Here is a 21,546-nt window from a genome sequence, read left to right on the forward strand (position 1 = left end):
CCACAACCTAACCTTAGGTCTCACACATGAACAAAAGTCAGGAAACTTAACACATGATGGTGAAAATCTTATCTCACTGATAGTAGGAGTTTCAGTGCTGCCTTTTTAATGCTGGGATTTCCTGTTCTTCTACAAAAGGCCAGTTCATCTGACACAGGCAGAGATCAACAATTTTTCTTTCACCATGTGCAAAGTTAGAGATTCACACCACAAGTCTTGCTAAGAGGTGGAAATCTCCTAAATTAAGTAAATGTTCACACCACATACCATTTATAAAAATTCTCCTGCCATTCAATATACAATCCAGAGTTGCATCCCACTGTCAGATTAAGAACTCTATCCACTAATTCTTCAGCTAACTTTTCTACAGATGCTGTATTTTCTCCACAATTTGATGGATAATGCAACATTAAAGTATCATAATGCATATTCAATTCTTTCAGCCAAATACAGTAAAAGGCAGGTTGCTGGTTTATCACATCTCTTTCCAGAGAGTTTTTCCACTTCAGTCAACTGAACTGCAGAATAATGAAGACATTTAATCTCAGGTTATTAATAATGTATATATCATGTCTAACCCTTGGATATTAAAGAATGGGATAATTACTTACTGGCTTAGTAAATCAACAAACATTTTTTTAATTGTTTCTAATGATATGATAACCAGAATAAATTTGAGACCATTAATTTGAGGTCTAAATTCTGGCTATCATCCCCTTTCACACTGTAGTAACCGTATTTATTAGTTAAGTTGGATTTACTTTTTGTTTACTCTTGCATAAAGGGAATGTATTCCAAACATGCTACTGCTGTCTCTTTTTCCTGCCTGCCATAAATGTGTTTTTCTACATCCCTGCCTCTCCAGCCTTCCTAGACTTTATCATGCCTTAACATAACATTTACAAGTGAAGGAAAAAGTCCTTGTCTCCTAAGGGATGCCTTGTGCTGTGCTTGGAGCACAGCACAAATCCTGAATTACCAGCAGGAGGAAAGGACTTACCTCTCACAGAAAGTGTGCAGGCAGGGAAGTACTTTGGGGTTCTTGTAACGGTCCAGGCATATGCTGCAAATCAGAAACTGCTTGTCAATCTGACGGACCACAGGACTTGGGATGTTGGAGCCTTCACTGGCCATCCTAGACCACTGACATATGGGTCCTGTTCCCTTCTACCCTGCACACTGCTGGGTGGAGGTGGAGAAAAGAAGAAAAGAAGAAAAACAGCTTATAAACTCCATGAAATAACAAAATCATTGACTAATACACTCATGTTTCATCTTTATGCAGGAATTCGTATTTCCATATAAAACCAAAACAAGAAAGAATTAAACTTCTAGAATGGTTTATCACTGATGAGAGCCAGGAAAACGGTCAGCAACATCTACAACACCTCTGTCTAAGCATTCTGGAAAGGCATGCTGCCTCCGGACTGAAAGAGTTATGGGGCTGTCTGGTTTTAAAGAAAACCCATGATAAAAACATTCTCGTGCCAATAGGCTCAGCCAGTGCTAACAAACACTGGATTTCTTACATCTACAGCACCGCTGGCAAAATGCTCAAACTGGAACTGCACCAGCCAGTCAACTGGCTGCATCACAGATAGAATTTGGAAACCGTTCACCTAAAAGAATTTTTCTCTTGTCGGTGCTGGCCTTGCCAAAAATATGGTAGATTTTGATTCCAGCAAGCCCCCAAGAAGGAAGCTCCAGAACCAGCCAGCCCCTGGGAAGGGAATGCTCAAATTCTGCGTCACCAATACAGATGAGGTAGACAAAATGAAAATCCTCATGATAAAAGAAACAGAGCAAAGAAGAGGCAACTGATAGCCACTGAGAATCAGTAATGATAGGGTGAAGGATACATGAAGTGCATCCAAATAACAAATGCAAGAAAAATGTCATTCTAGGCAGAACTAGTAGTAAGAATCATGTTTCTAGGACTGAGGATTCTTCACAGTCTGGCATATAAAGCACGAAATAAAAGGCTAAGAAAAAAGTCTACTAACTGTTAGAATTAAAATCGCAGGTTAAAGAGATGGCAGCAGGCTTGGAATGCCTCCTGTCCTGGAAAAAGGCACAGGGAGAGAAAAATGTAGGTTCTTTTCAGGTGGAGATATAGATTATAGGCAACAGAATAGAATGTGAAAGGAGAAGACAGGAGGAAAAGGAAGGAAGCACCATAGAGAAAAGTAAACTGCCTGCTAAAATAGTTTAGGAAAACCCGGCAAGCAGAGTCCCTGGCAGGGTGGACCAGCATGAACTCCTCTCCATCAGTGTTTCTAGCAGACTGAAGTGCTGGGAGGCGCAGGCACAACTGTCGCAGCACTGAGTTCTGCCAGACCTCCCACACCCACAGCAGAACTGGGCTCCTCTTCTCTGTGAGCTGCAAGCCCAGCTGGGCTGCTTCTCTGCAGGTACACTCCCGAGGAGTCTAACTTCCTCCTAAACAATTTCTAACCCTTTTTAGTCGCACTTTTCAGACAATTTGAGATCTAGCTTGAGAGCAGTTCAGGCTTTCCAAGACAGAAACAACAAGCCCTCTGCTGATCATGCCCAAAGGTCGTTCAATTCCAGAATTATTTGCGTGACCTGTGTAGCATTTTATTGCTTAGTGTTACATTAGGTCTTCTTCCTGTGCTTGAATGATGAATGGCACACCAGTCTGTCAGAGTTGAACCCATGCTGCTCTTCCTGAGCTGTGTGTGCTTAGCCATACCAGTATATTTTACTTACTACACTGAGCAAGGGGCTATTTCTAGGATAATGACAGTGATTATGGATCATAAGTCAGCTGTGCTGGCTTCCCTAGTAACAGGTTCCTGGGGCATTGTCTCTGTTAGCAAATACAGCAGCACAAAGTTTTCACAGTTCAAATACCCAAGAGCAGTAACTGACATTTAATTAGATGGAAAACACTCATGGCAAGCCGTTTTGTTTCCTTTTTTTCCACAGAAGGGGAAACTGCAATGATAAAAATTGCTCTAATAGTCATAAAATATCATGTTTGTTCAAGATCCAAAAATGCATGATTTCAGGATTGATAATATTTGCATGCCTCCTCCATATTTTTAAATATTTTTTAGAATTCTTTCCCCATAGTGAGATAAAATGAGAGTTTTACACAAACACAAATTATTATTTCCTATTTAAATGACATAAATCATACTGAATAAAGTCTGGAGATCAAATAGCAAACTGTGTTACTTTTAAAAAGCTTGAGTTAAAGCTGGCTTTACAAGAAGTGGAACCAAAATCTGGCTTTTACAAAACAGAGTAGAAAGACCAGACAATCAAATACCCATTAACATATTCATAAATTTGGCAGAATAACATGCAGAACATCAGCAACATTTCACCACTTACACATCTGTGTTTGCCTCCTGCTCTCCCTCTCCAAATGTTAGGTGCAGGGACCCAAACAAAACAGAATCAGGAAGATCAAGAATCAGAAGCAGGAGGATTTCCTATCAAAAGCATGGTTTCCAAACTGAGCACACAACTAGTATAATTTTTTTGTTATAGACTGAACACAAACTACTAAAAAAACCTGTATCTAAGATATGAAAGAATAGGTTTCCAGTGAATGCTGCCTGTTATTTAACAGAAGAAAGTTCTCTAGCAACCAGGTATTTTCTGTATTTCATTTTTCTCCTATCAAGTAAAACTATACCAGCAAACAGTGCTTACACAAGAAAATCTGCTGCTGCCTGAAAAAAAATATTGGTTTAACCTGTTTTTCATCTTCGTTTTTCACATTCTCCCGTCATTGCAAAATAAAGTAATTCTTAGCATTTTGCACACATCTCATGCCAACCACTTTTTTTCAAATGCTCGTACTTTAAGCTTTGTCAGTGAAAGAAACCATTAAAGATTCAGAAATAAGTGCTTTTAATATTCTATGTTTTGTCGGAAATGCAGCAGTTCATAACTGTCATTTATCCCCTGTGCTCATGTAAATCAGATTTAAAACATGCACCTGGAAATAGAATTTCACCCATACATTTCAAGCTTTGGCCACTACCTGGTACAATTTCTTATTCAAATGGTCCCTTTAAAAAAACGTTTTAAGTATGAGGTTTGCAGGATTCTGCAGCTCTCTAAGGCAACTCCACCTTTAATGTAATCTTGATGAATGTGATGTAGCTATGAGAAGGATGATTTTGCCCATTTACTAAATGAAAGCAACTGTACAATCAAAGACTATCTGAAAAAAATCTGGATATTTTAGACAATGTTTTTAAATTTCACCAGACAGTATTTTTTCTGATTTACTACGATGCTTGCAGCAACATAAGTTTTAAATGTATTAGCAGTGGGAGATTTTGCAAAGCAACACGACTTTCACAAGGAAAAAGTCCTTTTTTTGGTAGTGTCTTCTGTGCTCAAAAACTGCCAGAGTGCTTTTCAGAGGTTCAGTATGTCTCACAGTCAAAATACGCAGCTGAAGCATGAGGTTCAAAAACAGGGTTATTACTTCTCTATACAGTTACACTTCGTAATTTAAACACGCAAAACTAAAGGACTAGGAAACATTGCACAAACAAGACATAAGCCCCCACCCTTTTATCTGTAACTCACACACACTCAACCCCAAATTCATGTTCGCTAAACCAAATGCAGTAGAGGGTTCTGAAACATACTGCCTTTGTCGCCCCTTTGAGACTCAAGGACTGCTATCTTCCCAGCCAAGCCAGAAACATCATTACTCTTTTTCCTTCTGCTTGGAGATACGACTTTCATTTAAAATGTACTAGATAGCAAAGAAAGGAGAAAACAATGGCTCTCTAAGCTAGTGGAAAGCTTTGTCCCGTTATGCGTGCATGCCTTCAGGAAAGCCAGGGAGCGGCCCCACCCATATGAAAGGAACTTCCTATAGCACTGGAAAAGGGGGGAAAGAAAAACAAATCATGTTAGGTGCAGCAAATAACAGTTCCACAAGAGTTGTTTCAGGGAAATAGAGACATGTAATAGAAAAATGCACCCTTTCTACAGGTATCCTCAAATGAGCTCTGGAACTCCCGAAAATTCTCTATTAGTTTCCCAGCCGAGAAAAGACATTGGGGAATCAAGTAATTGTTCACTTCACAGGATTTTATTCCTAAAAGAGTACAATTCTGTGTTACTGATACACTGCTGTCTCTGAAATCCACCCAGCCAGAGCTGCAACTAGCCTGAAAGTACAGCCTGAGGAGAACAAATTGCTTGCAGCTTATTCATCCTCCTCTTATCAATGGTATTCACAACCTAGAGGATCTATTCATGTACTATGAATGAATAGTTTCCAATGGCAACGTTTCCAAAGGAACAGTTAGGCCTCCACAGCCATAAAAAAGGGTGGGGAACCTCAATAATGTTGCTTCAAGAACTGGGAGAGCTGAGGCTTAGAAGTCCTTAAAACAGATAGATCACCTGTCCACAGTCTGCAGGAATAAAGAGCAGATTCAAGCCATTTCTAGCAGCAGCCCCCAGATTAGCCAATACAGAACAGACTGAGCAAATCATTTGTGTAAAAGGCTTGACAAGCTAAATTTGCATTCCTTTCTCTCCCACTCTTGCAATCAGCATAGTGCCTTGTTTAAAACACAGCAACCCTCTTCATTATTACAGCATGCAGAAATGTAATGAACGATCAGGGGCCAAAACAGGAGCAACCCAGCAGCAGCCACCAGGAATAAAACTGAGCAAACTTGAGCATTACAGACCTACCCATCTTTGTAGAAAAATAGCTTAATCAGTGCAGTGCTGAGGATAAAATCCTTGCAGGGACGGAGCTGCAGTTCCGCAGTAATCCAAACGAACAAACCATCTGTTAATATTTCAAGCCTCATGCATAAAACTGTTAAGGAATCCCTATCACAGCACAATCATTATTAGATGCACAAGAGATTTTGTGCTCTAAGGAATGATGCTCCATTCCATGAAGAGGACAGGTGGAAAGAAAAATGCAAGAATAAGAGGAGGCCCAGTGAAGTCGTCATGAATTTTTTTTTTCTCCCTGGGTCATTTACAACTGGGAGACCCCTTCAGGATTCAAACCAATCAATCTTTATTTAGCACATCCTTTTCTCACTCAGCCTGTGTAGAAAGACTGCAGCAAATGGTGCAAGGGATTGTGGGATGGGGATGCAGCAGAGAGCTGCAACCAGATTCGCTGGGTTATTTTTTTTTCCTCCCTACTCAGCAATCAGCTGTTCCGAGGCTCCGCGCAGGGCTATTGAATTTGGTCACCAGAATGTTATTACAGGATTAGCAGGCAGAGACAGCTACCACTGTGCATCTGGCATGTCAATGCAGCTAAGACATACATATGCAAATATTACTCACAAATCGAAAAAAATATTTCATTCCAAAGGAGAGAGTAAATATTACATAACATCCATTACCAGGACAGCTGCCAGAGATAAAACGAAAGCACTTTCATTTACAGAGAAGATAAAGTTTAACACTTAATGATTCCACTCGGATTTTTCCAGGACTCTTGGTCTTTCTGGGAATGTAATTCTTCCCTGCTTCAACTTCCAGAAGCAACAAAAGACCCCACAAATGCTCTTTGTTTCTCTCCAGATGTTTAAAGCAGAAACAAAGAGCCTCTCTGGAAAACTGTGCTACTGACACACAAACCAGCAGCAGCTTCTTCTAGTACAGAGCCACATATTTGACCTGACTCAGTCTCAAGTCAAATATTCAAGGCAGTAATTAGTAAACTCATATTAAAAGAATTTGAGAATCAAATCAAAGCTAACAGAGTGTTCAACTCTTCTATAAACATTAATGCAAAGGTGTATTATCATAGTTAATCTATTCACTTGCTTAATTTATTTTTAAATTCACAGATCAACTCTTATTTTACTAGGCTGTTACCAAAGAAATAAAAAAATGGTGCCTGCTAGTTTTCAGCTATGCAGAGAAGGTTGTGAATACACAGACAGCACTCAAGTAAAGCAACATAAAATTAGCTTTGTCTTCCAGTATAAAGGCTGGTGGGTTTTGCAGACAAGGTAGTATTTGCATCTCCAAATACAGTATATCTTTTCTTCTGAAAAAAACAAGCCATGTGCAAGTATTTCAGCTAACTAAGACTAACAAAGCTTCTCACAAATAAAAGAACATAAAGCTCTATTTGCATCAGGAAGAAAACACATGGGGCTTAAATACTCTCTTTGCTACCCTGACTTAATTAGGACAGACATTGCTATTTTAGAAGTTTAAAATGTTGTCCCAAGTTCTTTAAGCACAGTTTCCAGAATATATTTATCCCATTCTTGAATTGATGAGTTAAGTAGTATTCTTAATAATTTTGTGTGACTGAAATGTAATCTAAATTCCTGTTAAAAATACAAATTCTGCACACCTACATTACTTTCCACTTGCGATCAATTAGCCAGATCATTTTGTGCATCAGGCAGGTCCAGCCTGGTTTCCCTGGACAATGCCCACAGGGTGAAGGCATGTTGTAATCCAGTTTATAACCTTAAATGAAACATCAGGCTGCATGTCTGCATGTATTAGGATTTGGAGTGGCTGTGCCAAAATACTGCCTCTCTTTCTTAACATGTGCTGAGCTCAATCAAAGAGAGAGCACAAGGTATGTTTCATTTTAGATCCAACATTCAGGACCAGCAGGCATTTGTACAGCAGCAGTCACAGTTAAAAAGAAAGCCAGAGATTTCAGGCATGTTTTTGGAGAGATGGGTTTTTTATCTTTGGTTCGGGGAGTTTTTTGGTTTTCTTTTTAAACTATCTGGGGAATCCCTATTGCAAAGAACAAGCAACAGATTTCACTCCCACAACAAGAAGATCCAAAGCCTTTTGTTTCTGCCAGTGGAACAAAGACACTTACGTGAAAAAAAATTCAGGATTGCCACCCCCAGAACAGAAGAGGAAGACTGTTGGACAGAAGCATGTAGATATTATTTAGTTACTTGCTTTTCCTTGCGCATTTCAAATGACCTATTTACATACACTGAAACAGAATGACCAGTATCACTCAAATCACTATTTCCATTTTCCTATTACCATGGTCAGTGGTAAGGACTACATACCCCTCAGAACTGATCCCATAACATACCTCATGGCCAAAGAAGACTGCTGGAGCCACAGCTGTAGCCACTCTCATAGGGAAATACAACTCCAAACAAGAGATTCCTTCAAAGTGCTGTTCTCTTACAATTAACTCTGAGAAGTTGCCCGCTGACAATTAACTGATACTCCACAAATTATCCTGCTTCTTCAGCAAAAAAAAAAAAGTGCTACTGTAGCAAGGAAAATGCGACAAAAGTCTTGGCATTTCCCTGAGATTCTTCTTGTTACATGTTGATATGTGGGTTTCTTCTGCTTAGCAATGAGGAAGATGATTCAATCTTGCACTTTACCCCCACAGCAGTTACAACCAGACTCTTTCAAATAGGTTTATTGTATGTGTACATCTTTTGTGCTGGGAGATGGGGGTGGTCATTATATGCTTTGTTTTCTTTGTTGCTTTTCTGTTTTTATTTGAAAAAGAATAGGCTACTTTTCCTCAGAAAATTCCTGCGTTTCATTGTTGCGGTTGCCTTATCTGTGCCACTGCTGACTACTGAAGTTCTCGAGAAGAAAATACATAGTACATGCCATTTTCATAGTGCCATGGAAGAGTGATCTAGCTTCTGTTGTCATCCCCTGTAAATGTCTTGGGTTTTGAATAACTTATTCTTTTTCCTGTTCCAAACACAACCTGAATTCATATTCTTAAGGGAGGCCATAAATAGGAAGCTACCAAAAAAAATCACAGTTAACTTAGCGGTCATAGGTAAATACTGTTATCTTCCCTAATATTAAATAAGTCATCCAAACACTAGAAGTTAAGATTAATGGTCTGCACTGAACCCTGTACTATATACTGACTGAATAGAGAGTAGTACAGCTCACCCTGCTGTACAAAAGTGATTTTAAGGTCAGCAGAAAAAAAATTATTAGGTTAGTTCAAAATAAATGAACAGCTAATACAGTCCTGTCAACTAAGGCTAACTGAAAAGTAAGGGATGTGGGGATCTGAGAGACCAGAAATCAATTACCCAAAGCCAACATGCTGGAAACGATTAGTTGAGGAACACAAACATAGGATAGGATGGGCTGTTACAACCATCACCCAGCTCCACACATCCCTAACTTGACCCTGGTGACAGGAGAGCAAGTGAAGTGAAACAGCCAAGCTTTGTCATTGTGGAGCCATGCCCATACCAGGAATCAAGGATAGAAACCATGGATGAGGCCTCATGAGCTGGTGGCCTTTACTTTTCCCCAGTGCGGCTGTGCACCCATGCAGACCCAGCAGCTTCCAGAGAGCAAGTACAACTTTCAGCCTTCACTCCACATCCTCCAAGTCCAAGCTGTAGCTTACACCATTTGAAAAGAGCAATAGCTTCCTCCCACTGTGGGTTTGTACTCAGCAGGCATGTCTGTCCCAAAAGGAGCTCTGCTGGGTCCTGGTTCCTCCCCACCAGCCACAGCCGTGAGCCACGGTCACTCCTTCATCTTATGATCCAGCAGAGCAGATGTTTTTCCCCAAATCTTGTGACCCAACACAAGGGATTTGTCATAGCCTGGGAGGCAAACAACTTGAAAGATTTGCCTGGGATGTAACGCTGAGCTGCTGGAAACTTTCCCAGAGCCTCCTATGACTTTGCCACCCTCTATTTCCTTCTACCTTCTGCTTATGCCTGGTTAGCTTGCCAAGGTTGCGGCGTTTGCAGCACAACTGCAGCACGGCTGGGACAGCCTGGCCTCCCTGCTCAGCCAGCCTGAGCCTTTCTGGCAGGACTGCACTTCCTGCCTCTCTCCACCACTGTAGTTGACACAAACTGCTTTTCTCCCCTCTGTGTTATTCTTTCTCTTCTCCCTTTTGGGTATCTGCCATTGAAGTGACACTGCAGTGACCAGAAACAAGCTCTGTATTCTGGCATTCCTTCTGCACAGCAATGGGTTCACCTTCAGTATCACTGTCAGATACAGATGTCATGGATTAGATTTTTTTTTTAAGTTTTCAGCTCCTGAAGGCACAAGAATAACGAGAATAGATGCCACTGCTACAAATTAAAGCTTCGCTTAATAGTGTTAAGTTTAATGATTTTTTCTTTTTTCTTCCTTCTTTCCCCAGCCTGTAATCAAAGCTTACAAAAGGATGAGCTCCTGAAACATGGGTGGACCTCTTCAGACACAAACCTGCTAATGCTTTATACTTCAGTTGTAGAGGGAAGGTTATGGCTGGCATCTAATATCCACGTTTCTCTCCTCGTGTCCACAACTTGTGCCTCTGCAATACCCCTTCTCCATCCCCCTTTGGAGGTAAATAGTCCTGCTTCTGTCCCGAGACCCCATCTCCCAGCTCTCCTGTCCTTGGATGGAGAAGGGAGCTGCTGGTGGCTGCACTGCACACATCAAGGGACCAGTCTGGCAGGTTAGAGCTTGTGTGATCACCATCATCTTGTGTGATCACGTCAGTCATCTCCAACTGAGAGGCTCTTTGTGTGACTGAGGTATTCAGGACCTCATTTTGAGTCAGAGCCTTGCACAATAAATTCCAAAACAGCTGGAACACACTATATTTACTGCACATGTGAGGACTATGCATGAATGGGCCTCCATGAATCCTCAACGAAATATCCCAAATTCTCAGAAATGATATTTCAGAGACAAGGGGTAGGAAATGTATGGAAAGGACACACCAAGGGAAATAACAGGATAGAAGTATCAGGTTAAATTACAGCATCAGAACTTAAATCAACAATTTAGCACCCTTTCCATGTTTAATAAAATGTCATATTCACAGGTGAGCTCCTAAAAAAAATCTGCAATGAGTTATGTCAAAGTAATTATTTCAGGGACTAGATGTTGTACAGTTTTAAGTAAAAGAATTTTAAATTGTATACTTGCCATCCAGAGCAGTGAGTCAGAGCATCTCTGCTGAAAAAAACCCTACCCTGACTACTGGTACTGTTACTATCACCCTTATAGTTGCACAATTTTGACTCTCTAGGTCTTGTGAACACTGACAGATCTCTGTTCAGCCTTTATACGTATACAGGCTCAAATAAAACCAAGCTCAACTGACAAATAATTAAAACTGCACATCAAAACACTGCTGCTTCCATAAACATCTGCTGTGAAATGCTACTTGAAATAACAGAACCCCATGAAGACTCCACACTAATTATTGTTAATACTTCTAGGAGCAGAAAAACAGACAATAGAGTAAAATGAAGGAGGCTGATCAAGAATCGATTTGGAAAAAGGTCCCTGGTCTTTTCTACGTGCTGTTACATATAAGATATGCTGAGAAATGCTCTGGCATTTTCTTTAGAGTTGCTGAGCAACAGGTAAAAAAAATAAATGGAAGCAAAAAATGCTCAATGCTTTTGGTACTGTGGAACTGTGTGGCAAAAATTGTAGAGACTACGCCCTTCACTCCCTCCTGAGACTGGATCTGCCTCATGCTGCATATGCACTGCAGCTCTCCCTTTAGGGGAGGTAACACACATTCAGGTATTGGAGTTTAGTCAAATATTGTCTGATGACCACCAAAAAGTTCCTCTGTTGTTTCCATTTAATTCAGTAGGATTTTGGTGAACTGGCATGAAGTTCAAATCAGCAAGGGAGAAAGCAGCACTCAGCAATTACTACAAGCCACGTAACTTCTCTGCAAAATTAACTTAAGAGGGTGCCAACCCTTTAGAATGTTTTTCTTGCAGCCTTCAAAACTCCCATCTTCCATCAAATATAACACATGAAACACAAACCAGGAGGTAAAGAAACCCAAGCCACCTTAGGTGTCTCATAGCAAGAAACAGGAGATAGAATCTAAGTATCAAAAAAAGCAAACATGGAGGCAGAAGAGGAAGGAATTATTGTCTTCTTAGCGCAAAAACATGTACTGGGATAAGGATGAAGAAGGAGGAAGAAAAAAGAGCCCCTCTCCAGCATGTGAGCAGCCTGAAATTGGGTTCACATCCTCTGTAACAATTACATTGTTTAAAATACAAAACATTGGTTGCTGCACCTCCATATTTACCTTAGCTGTTGAATAGCACCTACCTCATTTTCTTGTCCACAGCCCAGCAGCAATGTTAACTTCTATATCTGCCAAGTCTTCTTCTGAACCAAAGTATCTTCCAAAAACACAGCAATATGTCTAAACATGTATATTGTCCTTGGGTTCACAGAAAACCTTGCTCAAGCGTTACGTGGCAGGAAAGAAGTGTACCCAGGCAGGCTCTTTTGGCAAAAGTGCAACGCTGAACTTTCACAGCAAGTAGGTAAACACATAGCTGTGTGCAGCAGGTAATCTGGCAGCACCAGGAGTAATGAGAAACAATGTCAGGACAACCTTGGCAAAAGGAGCTCTGTGGGTTTTAGCAGCGGTTGTGGGCACAGGAGCTGAACAGACCAAATAACCATAGCAAAAAGCCATCTTCGGCTGTCAGTGGGAGCTCAAAGTGCTCAGAGCTCAAACGTGCCAGCTGAGACACTGTGTCCTCCACCTCTGCACTCACAGGGACACTCTATTTGACTTCCCAGCAGTCAGATCCAGCAGTTCAAAACTTGGAAACACACAACAGCTGAACTTCACCCAGTAAACATGTCCTTCCAGTCCTCAGCAAGGACACTCATTTGCTGATTGCATGCCAGCGTTCCTATTTAAAGAACTGTTGTTATTGGAAATAGGCTGAAATATTAGAAAGGCTGAAACCTTTCTACAGCAGGCATTAAGTACTCCCTGCACCTTGTGTCTTGCCTGCAGAAATGCATCAATTCCCAGCATGTGCTTCCACAGCAGAGTTTTACCACAGCCACAGTAACATGTGTTATCTGCCTACAAAGTCCATTAAATCCCTGTGTGGGCAGGATCCCCAGACACTCCTTCCAAGCAGCCCCTCTGGCTCAGCCCAAGTTTTACTCAAGCCTTCTCTCTGAGGTACAAGGTTTTATACATAACACAAAGCTGTCTACCTTTACCATTCATCTCCAAAAAAACTCCCCTAAGCTTCCTCTCAGACATCTCTTGCAGGTTCAGGCCAGATGTCCAAAGGCCCTTATGGGGCATTGCCAGGCTGCTCATAAGCAAATGCTTAGCTCTGATGTAGGTTAGATTTCTGCAGAAATGACATTCTCAGGATACCTTGTACATACACTCCTGCATGAATATCAGTCTTTTCAACTGGCATCACAACTTAGGAAACAACAGCTAATGAAAGAGGAATAAAGCAGAACCACTCATACACACAATTCTAAGACTCCCAAGCTCAACTGGGATATTTAGGACATTAATTTCCCCATGAAAACACATCCATTTTACTTTACAGGAAAACCATTTTTGTGTATATAAAAATCAAATTAGGGACAGTATGGGAAACTATAATATAATAACGATGTGAATGCATCTGTCTGTTAAAAAAAAAAAAAGGCACCTGGAAAAAAAATCTGGCATCAGGGGAGATAAGAAGAATATTGCCTTAAATCAACCACATTATCATTTGGATTGTGATAGCACCTGGAGATCTCTTTCAAGTACCAGAATCCTGCTGTGATAGACACCTGCTACACACCACACAAGTTCCCTTGCAAACATAGGTAGCCCATATCTTAAGGCCAAACACAGTTAGACTGTTGCTATTTAACTGTATCTGTGACACTACGTACTTTCTACACTACAAAGTAAGTTTTCATAGCCAGCCATCTATTTAGATAAGGACTATCTTTGTAAAGAAAGAGATGCAAGACAGTGGCTTATATAGCATGAAACTCTTGCAGTCAGGAATAGGAGCAGATCTTAGTATCCTCTGTCCTTTGCAAGGAAAAACTCTATAAGTGAATATAAGAACTGCCTGAGATTTTAGAAATAGTCCTTGTGATGACTGTGACAAGATTCACCATGTTGTTACTGAAACAGATTATACATCATAAGTGATAAAACGCAGGAAAGGTGTATGCAAAGTAACCAGATGTAAGCACTGATGTTACAAGCAACTGAAAAACCAGCTACAAACAGGACATGGAGACAGCCCTACCTCAGGTACTGAAGTTTTCTAACTCAGAATCCACAGTGAGAAGCTCTTAGGATCTATTTCAAATAGCTTAAATGCTTTTGGAAGGTTAATGAAACAGTCGTCATTAGGTTTTCGGCAGGTGGAATCCACTGTCCTCTTGAGTTACATTTTATTCAAAATGTATTATTTCTGTCTATTGCTTTTTACTATTCCTTTCTACTGGCCACAGAGGAGAAGCCTCTTTTGTGGATACCAGTAATCTGCTGGATAATTCTTCACCCTGTGAGCTGTGAAACCCGTTGTCCAGGATGCTACAGTTGTTAGTATTTTACGGACATTCCAGGAGAGTCAGACAAATCATGGTGAATAAATTGATTAAAGACACCACCTGTACCAGGAGCAGCACTGGAAGCACAAATCAGTGAATACAGAAGATCATTCTCAAGAGTACCATGATATCTCTGATCCATTCTTGTGCTCTTCTGTAGGCATTTACTGTCAGCAACCATCCAAATTATAAGGCTGGGCTAGATTTACTTTTGATTTGACCCAGACAAACCTTCAAATTACTCAGAGCGGACATCACAGGAGCCACTCCCTCTTGGCATAGTTAATGGCCATGAATGGCTCTACAGGGCTGCTTCTATCACTTTGCAAAGCTGGGCCACTTAGTGATGTCAGGTGAAATGAATCCTGCAGACATCTGCCTTATTACACCACTGTCGCACGAGGAACGCTATTCAAAGCCACAGAGCACCTTTAGCAGGTACCCCATTTCAAGTCATATAAACAAGGCTCCCAACTATGGTGAACGACTAATCATCACCCCAAGCACAGAACCCTTTTAAAGTGAATACAATAATAATCTAGCACTTCTTTTCCCCCTTCCTCTTACCTTTTTGAATTTAATTCATACTTAAGAAAAAAAAAAGAGACTTCCAGTGATATTTCCTTTTTCTGGTTTCTCTGCACAGGTACTCTGTACTATTAATATATTAAGCAATGCCATAGAGCTTGGGGAAATCATGCCTTGAATCACTGTCATGGTTCTTCTCATTTAAAAGTTGCCCACCCTCATCATCAAAGGTCCCTTCAGACTGTGCACATCTTCAGAGCAGGCCTTCTGCATTAGCACATCCCAGAGATGAAACAATGATGGTTGTTCAAAGGATAAAGGCCACCATTCAGAAGCACAGATAAAAACCCATCCCAAAAGTTAAACAGGGGAAGAAATCTTCCTACTTTTACAATTAATTGTATTCAAGACTGTAATAGGTCAGCTTCTGATAAGACAAACAAAAATTTTCAACTGTGCCAACAGAGGAAATTGAACTACTCCTTATTTTTTCTTTCGCATATCCACCTTAATATACACAAAAATTTTTGCATGCTCTAATCTAGTCTGGTTTTTAACTAAGTTTTACAGGATGGAATAGTAAAATCTAATTAGAATGAGAATGCTAAGGGATGAGGGGATTCTCTGCCTACACAGAACATGTAGTGTAATACTTAATGTCTTCTTTTTCTGTGTAATAAAGGGTTGCACATAACTCCCACTGAGAGATTTTAAGTAAAGGATTACTTTTGTAAATTAATGAAAAACTATTTGTGTTTAATTAGGAACTAAGTATCTCAGAACATGTCTGTATTTTACAATCAAAATTTGTTTCCAGCTGTTTTAGATGCAAGACAAAAAGTTATCACTGCTTATTTGATAAACAGACTGAAATCTTCATGGTGCAGCACTTAATTTTATCTTACATTTTGTGAGCTGAGATGCATATAGACCAGTTGCTCCCAAAACTACTTCGAGCAGATTAAGAATTAGGTAATAAAAGAAGAACCAGTTATTTGAATAGAGTCCAGTAAAACTTGAAAGCACTTTGGAAAGACCACATATTAGCCCATAGTGTATATTGTGTCAAGAGTAACATTCAGGACAAAAAAAATACCCTCAGATGCTATGAAATAATCTGTAGATCTACCTGACAGTCTGGCCCTAGGTTTCCTAACTTCAGCACAGTGCTTGAGTTCTAGATTCTTGAGCTCTAAATCTGCTTTCAAGATAAAAAAAGAAAACAGAAACAAAACAAACCAGCATCTGCAGAAGCTTATCTTGTGGGAATTAACCCCTGAAGGTTTACATTAACACTTCCACCAATAGAGGGATTATAGGTGAGAAAGTTGTAGAAGGGAATTTCATGAATACTGATTTCCTCACTGGAAAAAGAACAGAAAAAGCAAAACCAAATCAAAAACGGAATGAATGCAGAGAAAAATGGCAGCTTTTTCTCTTCACAAGTTTATATATGCTGAGGCTTGTTCCTCAGTCCTGCATTTTCATTCCTGGGGGTCATTTGAGTTCCTGAAGAATTTTTAAGTATTTGCAACTTACAGCTGTTCTCAGAAGAACCAGGGGGCCCTGAAGACATCATTGAAACTGCTACACCTGCTCTTTTGTAAGTGCCATTTCTCACAGAATATGCAGGTTCTCTAATAGTACAGATGATGGGCCAAATATGGTTTGGGCTAAATATGGGACACATACTGTCTCTCCAAGGCCAAGTACAGAGATTAATGCATTCAGAAGCACACTAAACCCATAATTGTTGGGATCTTTTCGAGTACATTTCCAAGTTCAGCACAATCTTTTTGAGTGCAATTTGTTGTTGTTCTGTAAGTAATGGTTTCAAGCGTATTTGCTCAAGATTTCATCACTACTTTGGAGGGTTTTTGTTCTGCAAAAGGTAGCAGAAGCATTTTGCACTTCCATATTTTCATACTATGCAGAATTATGCAGTTCAAAATAATCTGGACACTGCTCTTTCCTTGCTAAATCAACCCCTGAGTACTTCAGAAAACATACTGGTAGACATCACACACACCTTCAAGCTCACAAATAAACAGGTTCTGCAGAACTTTGATGTACAAGGAGGCAGGCACAGTATGGATCCTCACAGGCACTAAGACTTCTTTTAAGCCATCAGTCCAGGCATGACAAATTTCCAAATTACATGTTCACTGAAGGAGCATCCTCAAAACTAGCATTCAATATCCATTAAAAAAAAGAAAAGTGGGATTGTCACTCTTTAATTCCAGAACCACAAGAAAAAAAAAATCAAGAACAGAAGCTCATGGCAGCACAAAACAAATAGCTTTCCATGACAAAAGAACAGAAAGTCACGCATAAACAGACTGATCATACACATGTTCGTGTTTAGGCAGACTAATAACACTAAGACAAACCCATACTGAATTAGGAGCAAGCAAATTGCTGAACATTCATCTCGAGCATTTAAAATCTGATCAGAAGTAATTGCATCTACTTCAATCTTTACATCTCTTTCACTAAGAGCATCCATCTTGCATAGGGAAGATCACCACCCACCTAATTAACCACTCCTACAATGCATCCAAAATTGATAATATTCAGGTGATTTTAAAGTGAGACAGAATGAATATTTTTACATATGAGCAAAAATACTGACTCTAAAAAGCAGTTGTTTGGAGTTCTTCCAGGGGAACATTAGGTATATACATGATTACAGTAAATTTTTAAGTCCTTTCTCTTCTCCTAGTGGCAGGGCATATTCTTATTACCACCTAGATTTAATATTTAACAATAAACCATCACAGCCATTTCAGCATGAGTTTCTTCTGATGCTTGTGTTAGCAGGGTCACTATGTAATGTAAGAAGAGCCAGAATACACGCTGCAAACATTTTTCATGTGTCTATGATTAGTCTCTTCTTAATTTAGCTGTGCCTCTTTTAACTCTACTGCAACTACACAGTCACCAGATAGACAGAGCCAGCCAACACCTACCTGCTGCTGAGTTCAGCACCTCTAGAACTATATTTCATTTGCATTTCCAATTTTAATTCTTCCTTTTGAATGGGATTTGCCTCTGAGTTTTTGCCCTAAAGTCCAGCTAGCCAGAAGGAAGTCTGTCTGGTTGCCAGCAGATTTCTCAGCTGACTAGATCCTTGGCTGTCCTCACACAGAACATTAGTGACATGTTACATCATTTGTTTCACTGTGTGGTATTCCAGTTATAAACTGTTATTTCTGATCAAGCTAAATTACTGACTTCCAGCTAAAATCACCTTTCAAAATACGTAATGCCCAATCCAAATATAACCAGCCACCCCAATTATTAGAAGGAGCGACACGCAATATGTCTACAGACTGTGGACAGAAAATACTTAGACAGTCTGTGGTAGAAAACAAAGGCAAATGCCTTTACTGTTACAATTTATACAATAAATATTTATCTATTTAAGCCACCAAAATAACACATGGTCTTAACAGAAATAAAAACTTTCAAAAAGTTTGACACGAAATGCCATTTTAATTTCTCCAAAGTTCAGCCTGAGTTTTGTTCAGTGGAAGGTGATCTTTATTTCAGTTGATCAAAAACAAAAAGAAAGAAAGAGATCTTGTGCTCAAAACAGGAATTCTTCCAAATTTCATTTGTTAAGTGTGTGCAACCAAGCAGCTCTCTCCTTTACAGACATGTTAATACAAACCTTACAGCACACCAAGGGACTGCCTGCAATCCATTCTTGTCACATAATAAATAGAAGAGAAAGTCCAATTCTAACAGAAGGAGCATGTCTTGAAAAGTAACTTATCAAAAGTGGAGATATAGAGAGATGAAGTCCATTTATGTGACTGCTAAGCCTTGTTCTTTTCCCTTTGGTATTTTAAAAACCTCTAAACAGTCCTTATTTCCTTTCCAATATTGATTTCTTTCAACAAATATTGATTTTTGTTTTCAGTCCAGTTTTTTAGTAGCTCATGCCATGCATTTCACTTGGTTAGTTCTCCCCACCTTTGTTTTTTTACCAGGAAACATAACAGAAAACATAACCACAACCTGTAGTCTCTGGAAATGGCATATAATTATCAATAATTACAATTTTGGTTGAAGATGTCAGCCAAGTGTAGCATTTGCAACAGTGGATTGCAATCTGGCAGTCACTGGATTTCTTTAATAACTGAAAAAGGCAAGTTCATATATGCTACTCTGCAAAATATGGATAGGCAGAATTCCAGAAGAAAATTTTTAGGGCTTTGGAATTACTGGCATTTTATAATACAGAATACTGCATTGTCCGTTAAACAGCTGATTAAATCTAAACTGTTATTCCCTCATATAATGCCATTGTATTAAGGAACACTCTTTATAAACTGAACTTATTACTTGCAGTAATATATGCTTGCTGCTATGTTTAAAAAAATAGTTCAGACTAGCTACACTTGTATTCTCAGACACCTTTAATTCTGATGAGACAATTTGCTTGCCAGCAGATCAAATCAAATCCTTTTACATGTGGCTCAAGAATTTATCCTACTATACATTGTGCCTTTGTTTTTATAAAAACAGTTCATGTGTCTAGACACAGTATAACATGCTTCTGCAAAACTGTGTACATTTAATACTTTATGCAGATGATTAAATTTCAGCTTCAGTATAGTAATGCACAGCACTTGGTTCTCTCGATTAGAGCATCCAGTACTTTTTTAGTTAATTTATTTCTCAGTTTTTCTCAAAGGAATCAGGAGCATCATTGTGTTTACATAAGCTGTCCAAATCCAGTTTTGTTATGAATTAGTGAAATTCCATTATCAGGCAAAGACAGGCCCAGCATGCTTTCATGATGGCTTCAAGCACCAATTATCTGGGATTTTCCAGTAAACAACCTGAGGTTCAAGCTAAAACCAGGATTGCCAGAAAAAGAATAGTATCATGGGCTGGGGAAATCCCCCAGCAGAAATATTATCTTTGTCCAGGTAAGGTCTGATGTTCCAAATGTTGTGCATGCTGCTGGACTAGTGGAATTCTGTCAGCACTTGTGTGTGCCACTAGACCATGTACACTGCTTCTCAAATCTAGCCTCTAATGCAAGATTTCATCAAAAATCAATGCCATGAAAAAGATGAACTTTTAAGACACACATACCCCCACCGCTCCCCCAAAGCCTTAAATGTATACGTACTTCTAATTTTTATTTATAATTACTCCCTGTACAAATTACATAAAGAAATCAAGACCTTTTCCCAGTTGACTGAAATAATTGTTTTCATGATTTTAATCCTTCTCTCTCCCCAGAAACCCTGTAATCAAATCTAGAATTTGTTCCATCATAAAACCCACTTAATGTTTCCCTCTGGCCCTCAAGCAGCATGTGTTAGAGGTGCTCCTTGAACCAAAGTTCTGTTTAGCATTCTCCCTGAAGAAAAATGTAATTATTAAAGGCTTATCAAAGCCATTTCTCATTAAAAAGGATGCATCTCAAGAACTGAAATGAACCTTCCACGAAGAAAACACTAATCTGTTCTTTATAACCAAATTGTGGGCACTGCAGGTTCAGATCAGGCGTGGGAATGTCTTCACTGCTCAAGTTTGTCAAATGCTCTGCTGAGAAGTTTGAGGAAACTTTTGGTTTATGGTTAGTAGTTCTGGATGAGGGCCAAAGCACAGAAGCCTTATTTCATTCTGTCAGCAGCTAACAGACTGATTCCTCCCCCAAACTCTCTGGAAACAGGGAACAACCTCCTCTTTGTGGTGCCTTTGTTAGCGAGCAGGATGATGCATTCCCAGGACCAGGTACAGTAGCTTTCTGGTACCTTCTCTCTATAACCACTCCATGCTTTAGACATTATCCAGAAAATTATGGGACTAACTTGAATATAAACAAGTTTATACCGATTTTAACAAAAAAACCCTTTTAATAGTCTTTTCAAGCCCTACAGTTTATAGTCCCAAAATTATTAAAAATATTCACATTGTCTAGAAGCTCTCATTAGTATTGCTAGTCAACGTCATTTGTTTTCACACAAGCATCAATATGGAATTTTGAGGGAAAAAACCTTCTGATTATTAGAGCATAATAGCTGGCCACAGACTATTATCTAGATAATAAATACCTTGCCCACAAAAATAAAAAATCCAAGTCTGGAACAGAAAGCAACTTTTCCTAAGCCATATCCTTATCTAAGGAATATTTAGTCATTGTACTTTCACAACAATTTTCTCATTTATCTCCCTGAAATGAAGATCTGTGTCATTGCTTTGGCCTGATGCATGTTCAGGGTGATTTTCTTGGTCTATTTCTTGTTTTATTGTTAGTATATCACCTGGTATATTATCTATAATTATACCCCTTGTCTTTGCATAAACCTATCCATCTGTCTAGACTGCATTTTGAAAATACCAAAATTAAATAAAAGGAGAGTAATCAACCTACCTGTATAACCTATGGAGAGCTATGCATCAGGTAATGGCTCAAGTTACACTTCACAAAAGCACAACAGAATATGGCAACATTAATGACAACTTCCAGCTTCAAAAATGAACCACTGTAAAAAGTAAACTCTCTCTCCTAATTAGACCTTGGCATTGTCCTCTCAGATTTACAGAGTCATTATTTTGCTTTGAATAAACACCACTATTTCTTTCCTACGCAAACTCCTTGGCTCTGTTTCAATTATTTCTTCTAAATATTAAAGAGCAGGAAACATT

The 21,546-nt window shown here is 39.4% G+C and overlaps 1 protein-coding gene across 9 annotated transcripts in view; it reads right to left on the reverse strand.

The window, feature by feature from the left end:
* Nucleotides 1-21,546, reverse strand: part of LOC134563799 (tripartite motif-containing protein 2) — a 69,964-nt gene that overhangs the window by 36,907 nt on the left and 11,511 nt on the right. For 2 of the 9 annotated variants that reach the window (XM_063422071.1, XM_063422073.1), the window contains exon 2: nucleotides 1,001-1,182. In XM_063422071.1, coding sequence (XP_063278141.1) covers nucleotides 1,001-1,134 — 134 coding nt within the window. In that variant the 5' untranslated portion in view covers nucleotides 1,135-1,182. Of the gene's footprint in view, nucleotides 1-1,000; nucleotides 1,183-12,066; nucleotides 12,334-21,546 lie in introns of those variants that run through there. The other 7 variants (XM_063422075.1, XM_063422074.1, XM_063422072.1 and 4 more) reach the window with 6 other exon arrangements.

This window comes from Prinia subflava, chromosome Z (assembly GCF_021018805.1).
Source record: "Prinia subflava isolate CZ2003 ecotype Zambia chromosome Z, Cam_Psub_1.2, whole genome shotgun sequence".
NCBI classification, from domain to species: domain Eukaryota; kingdom Metazoa; phylum Chordata; class Aves; order Passeriformes; family Cisticolidae; genus Prinia; species Prinia subflava.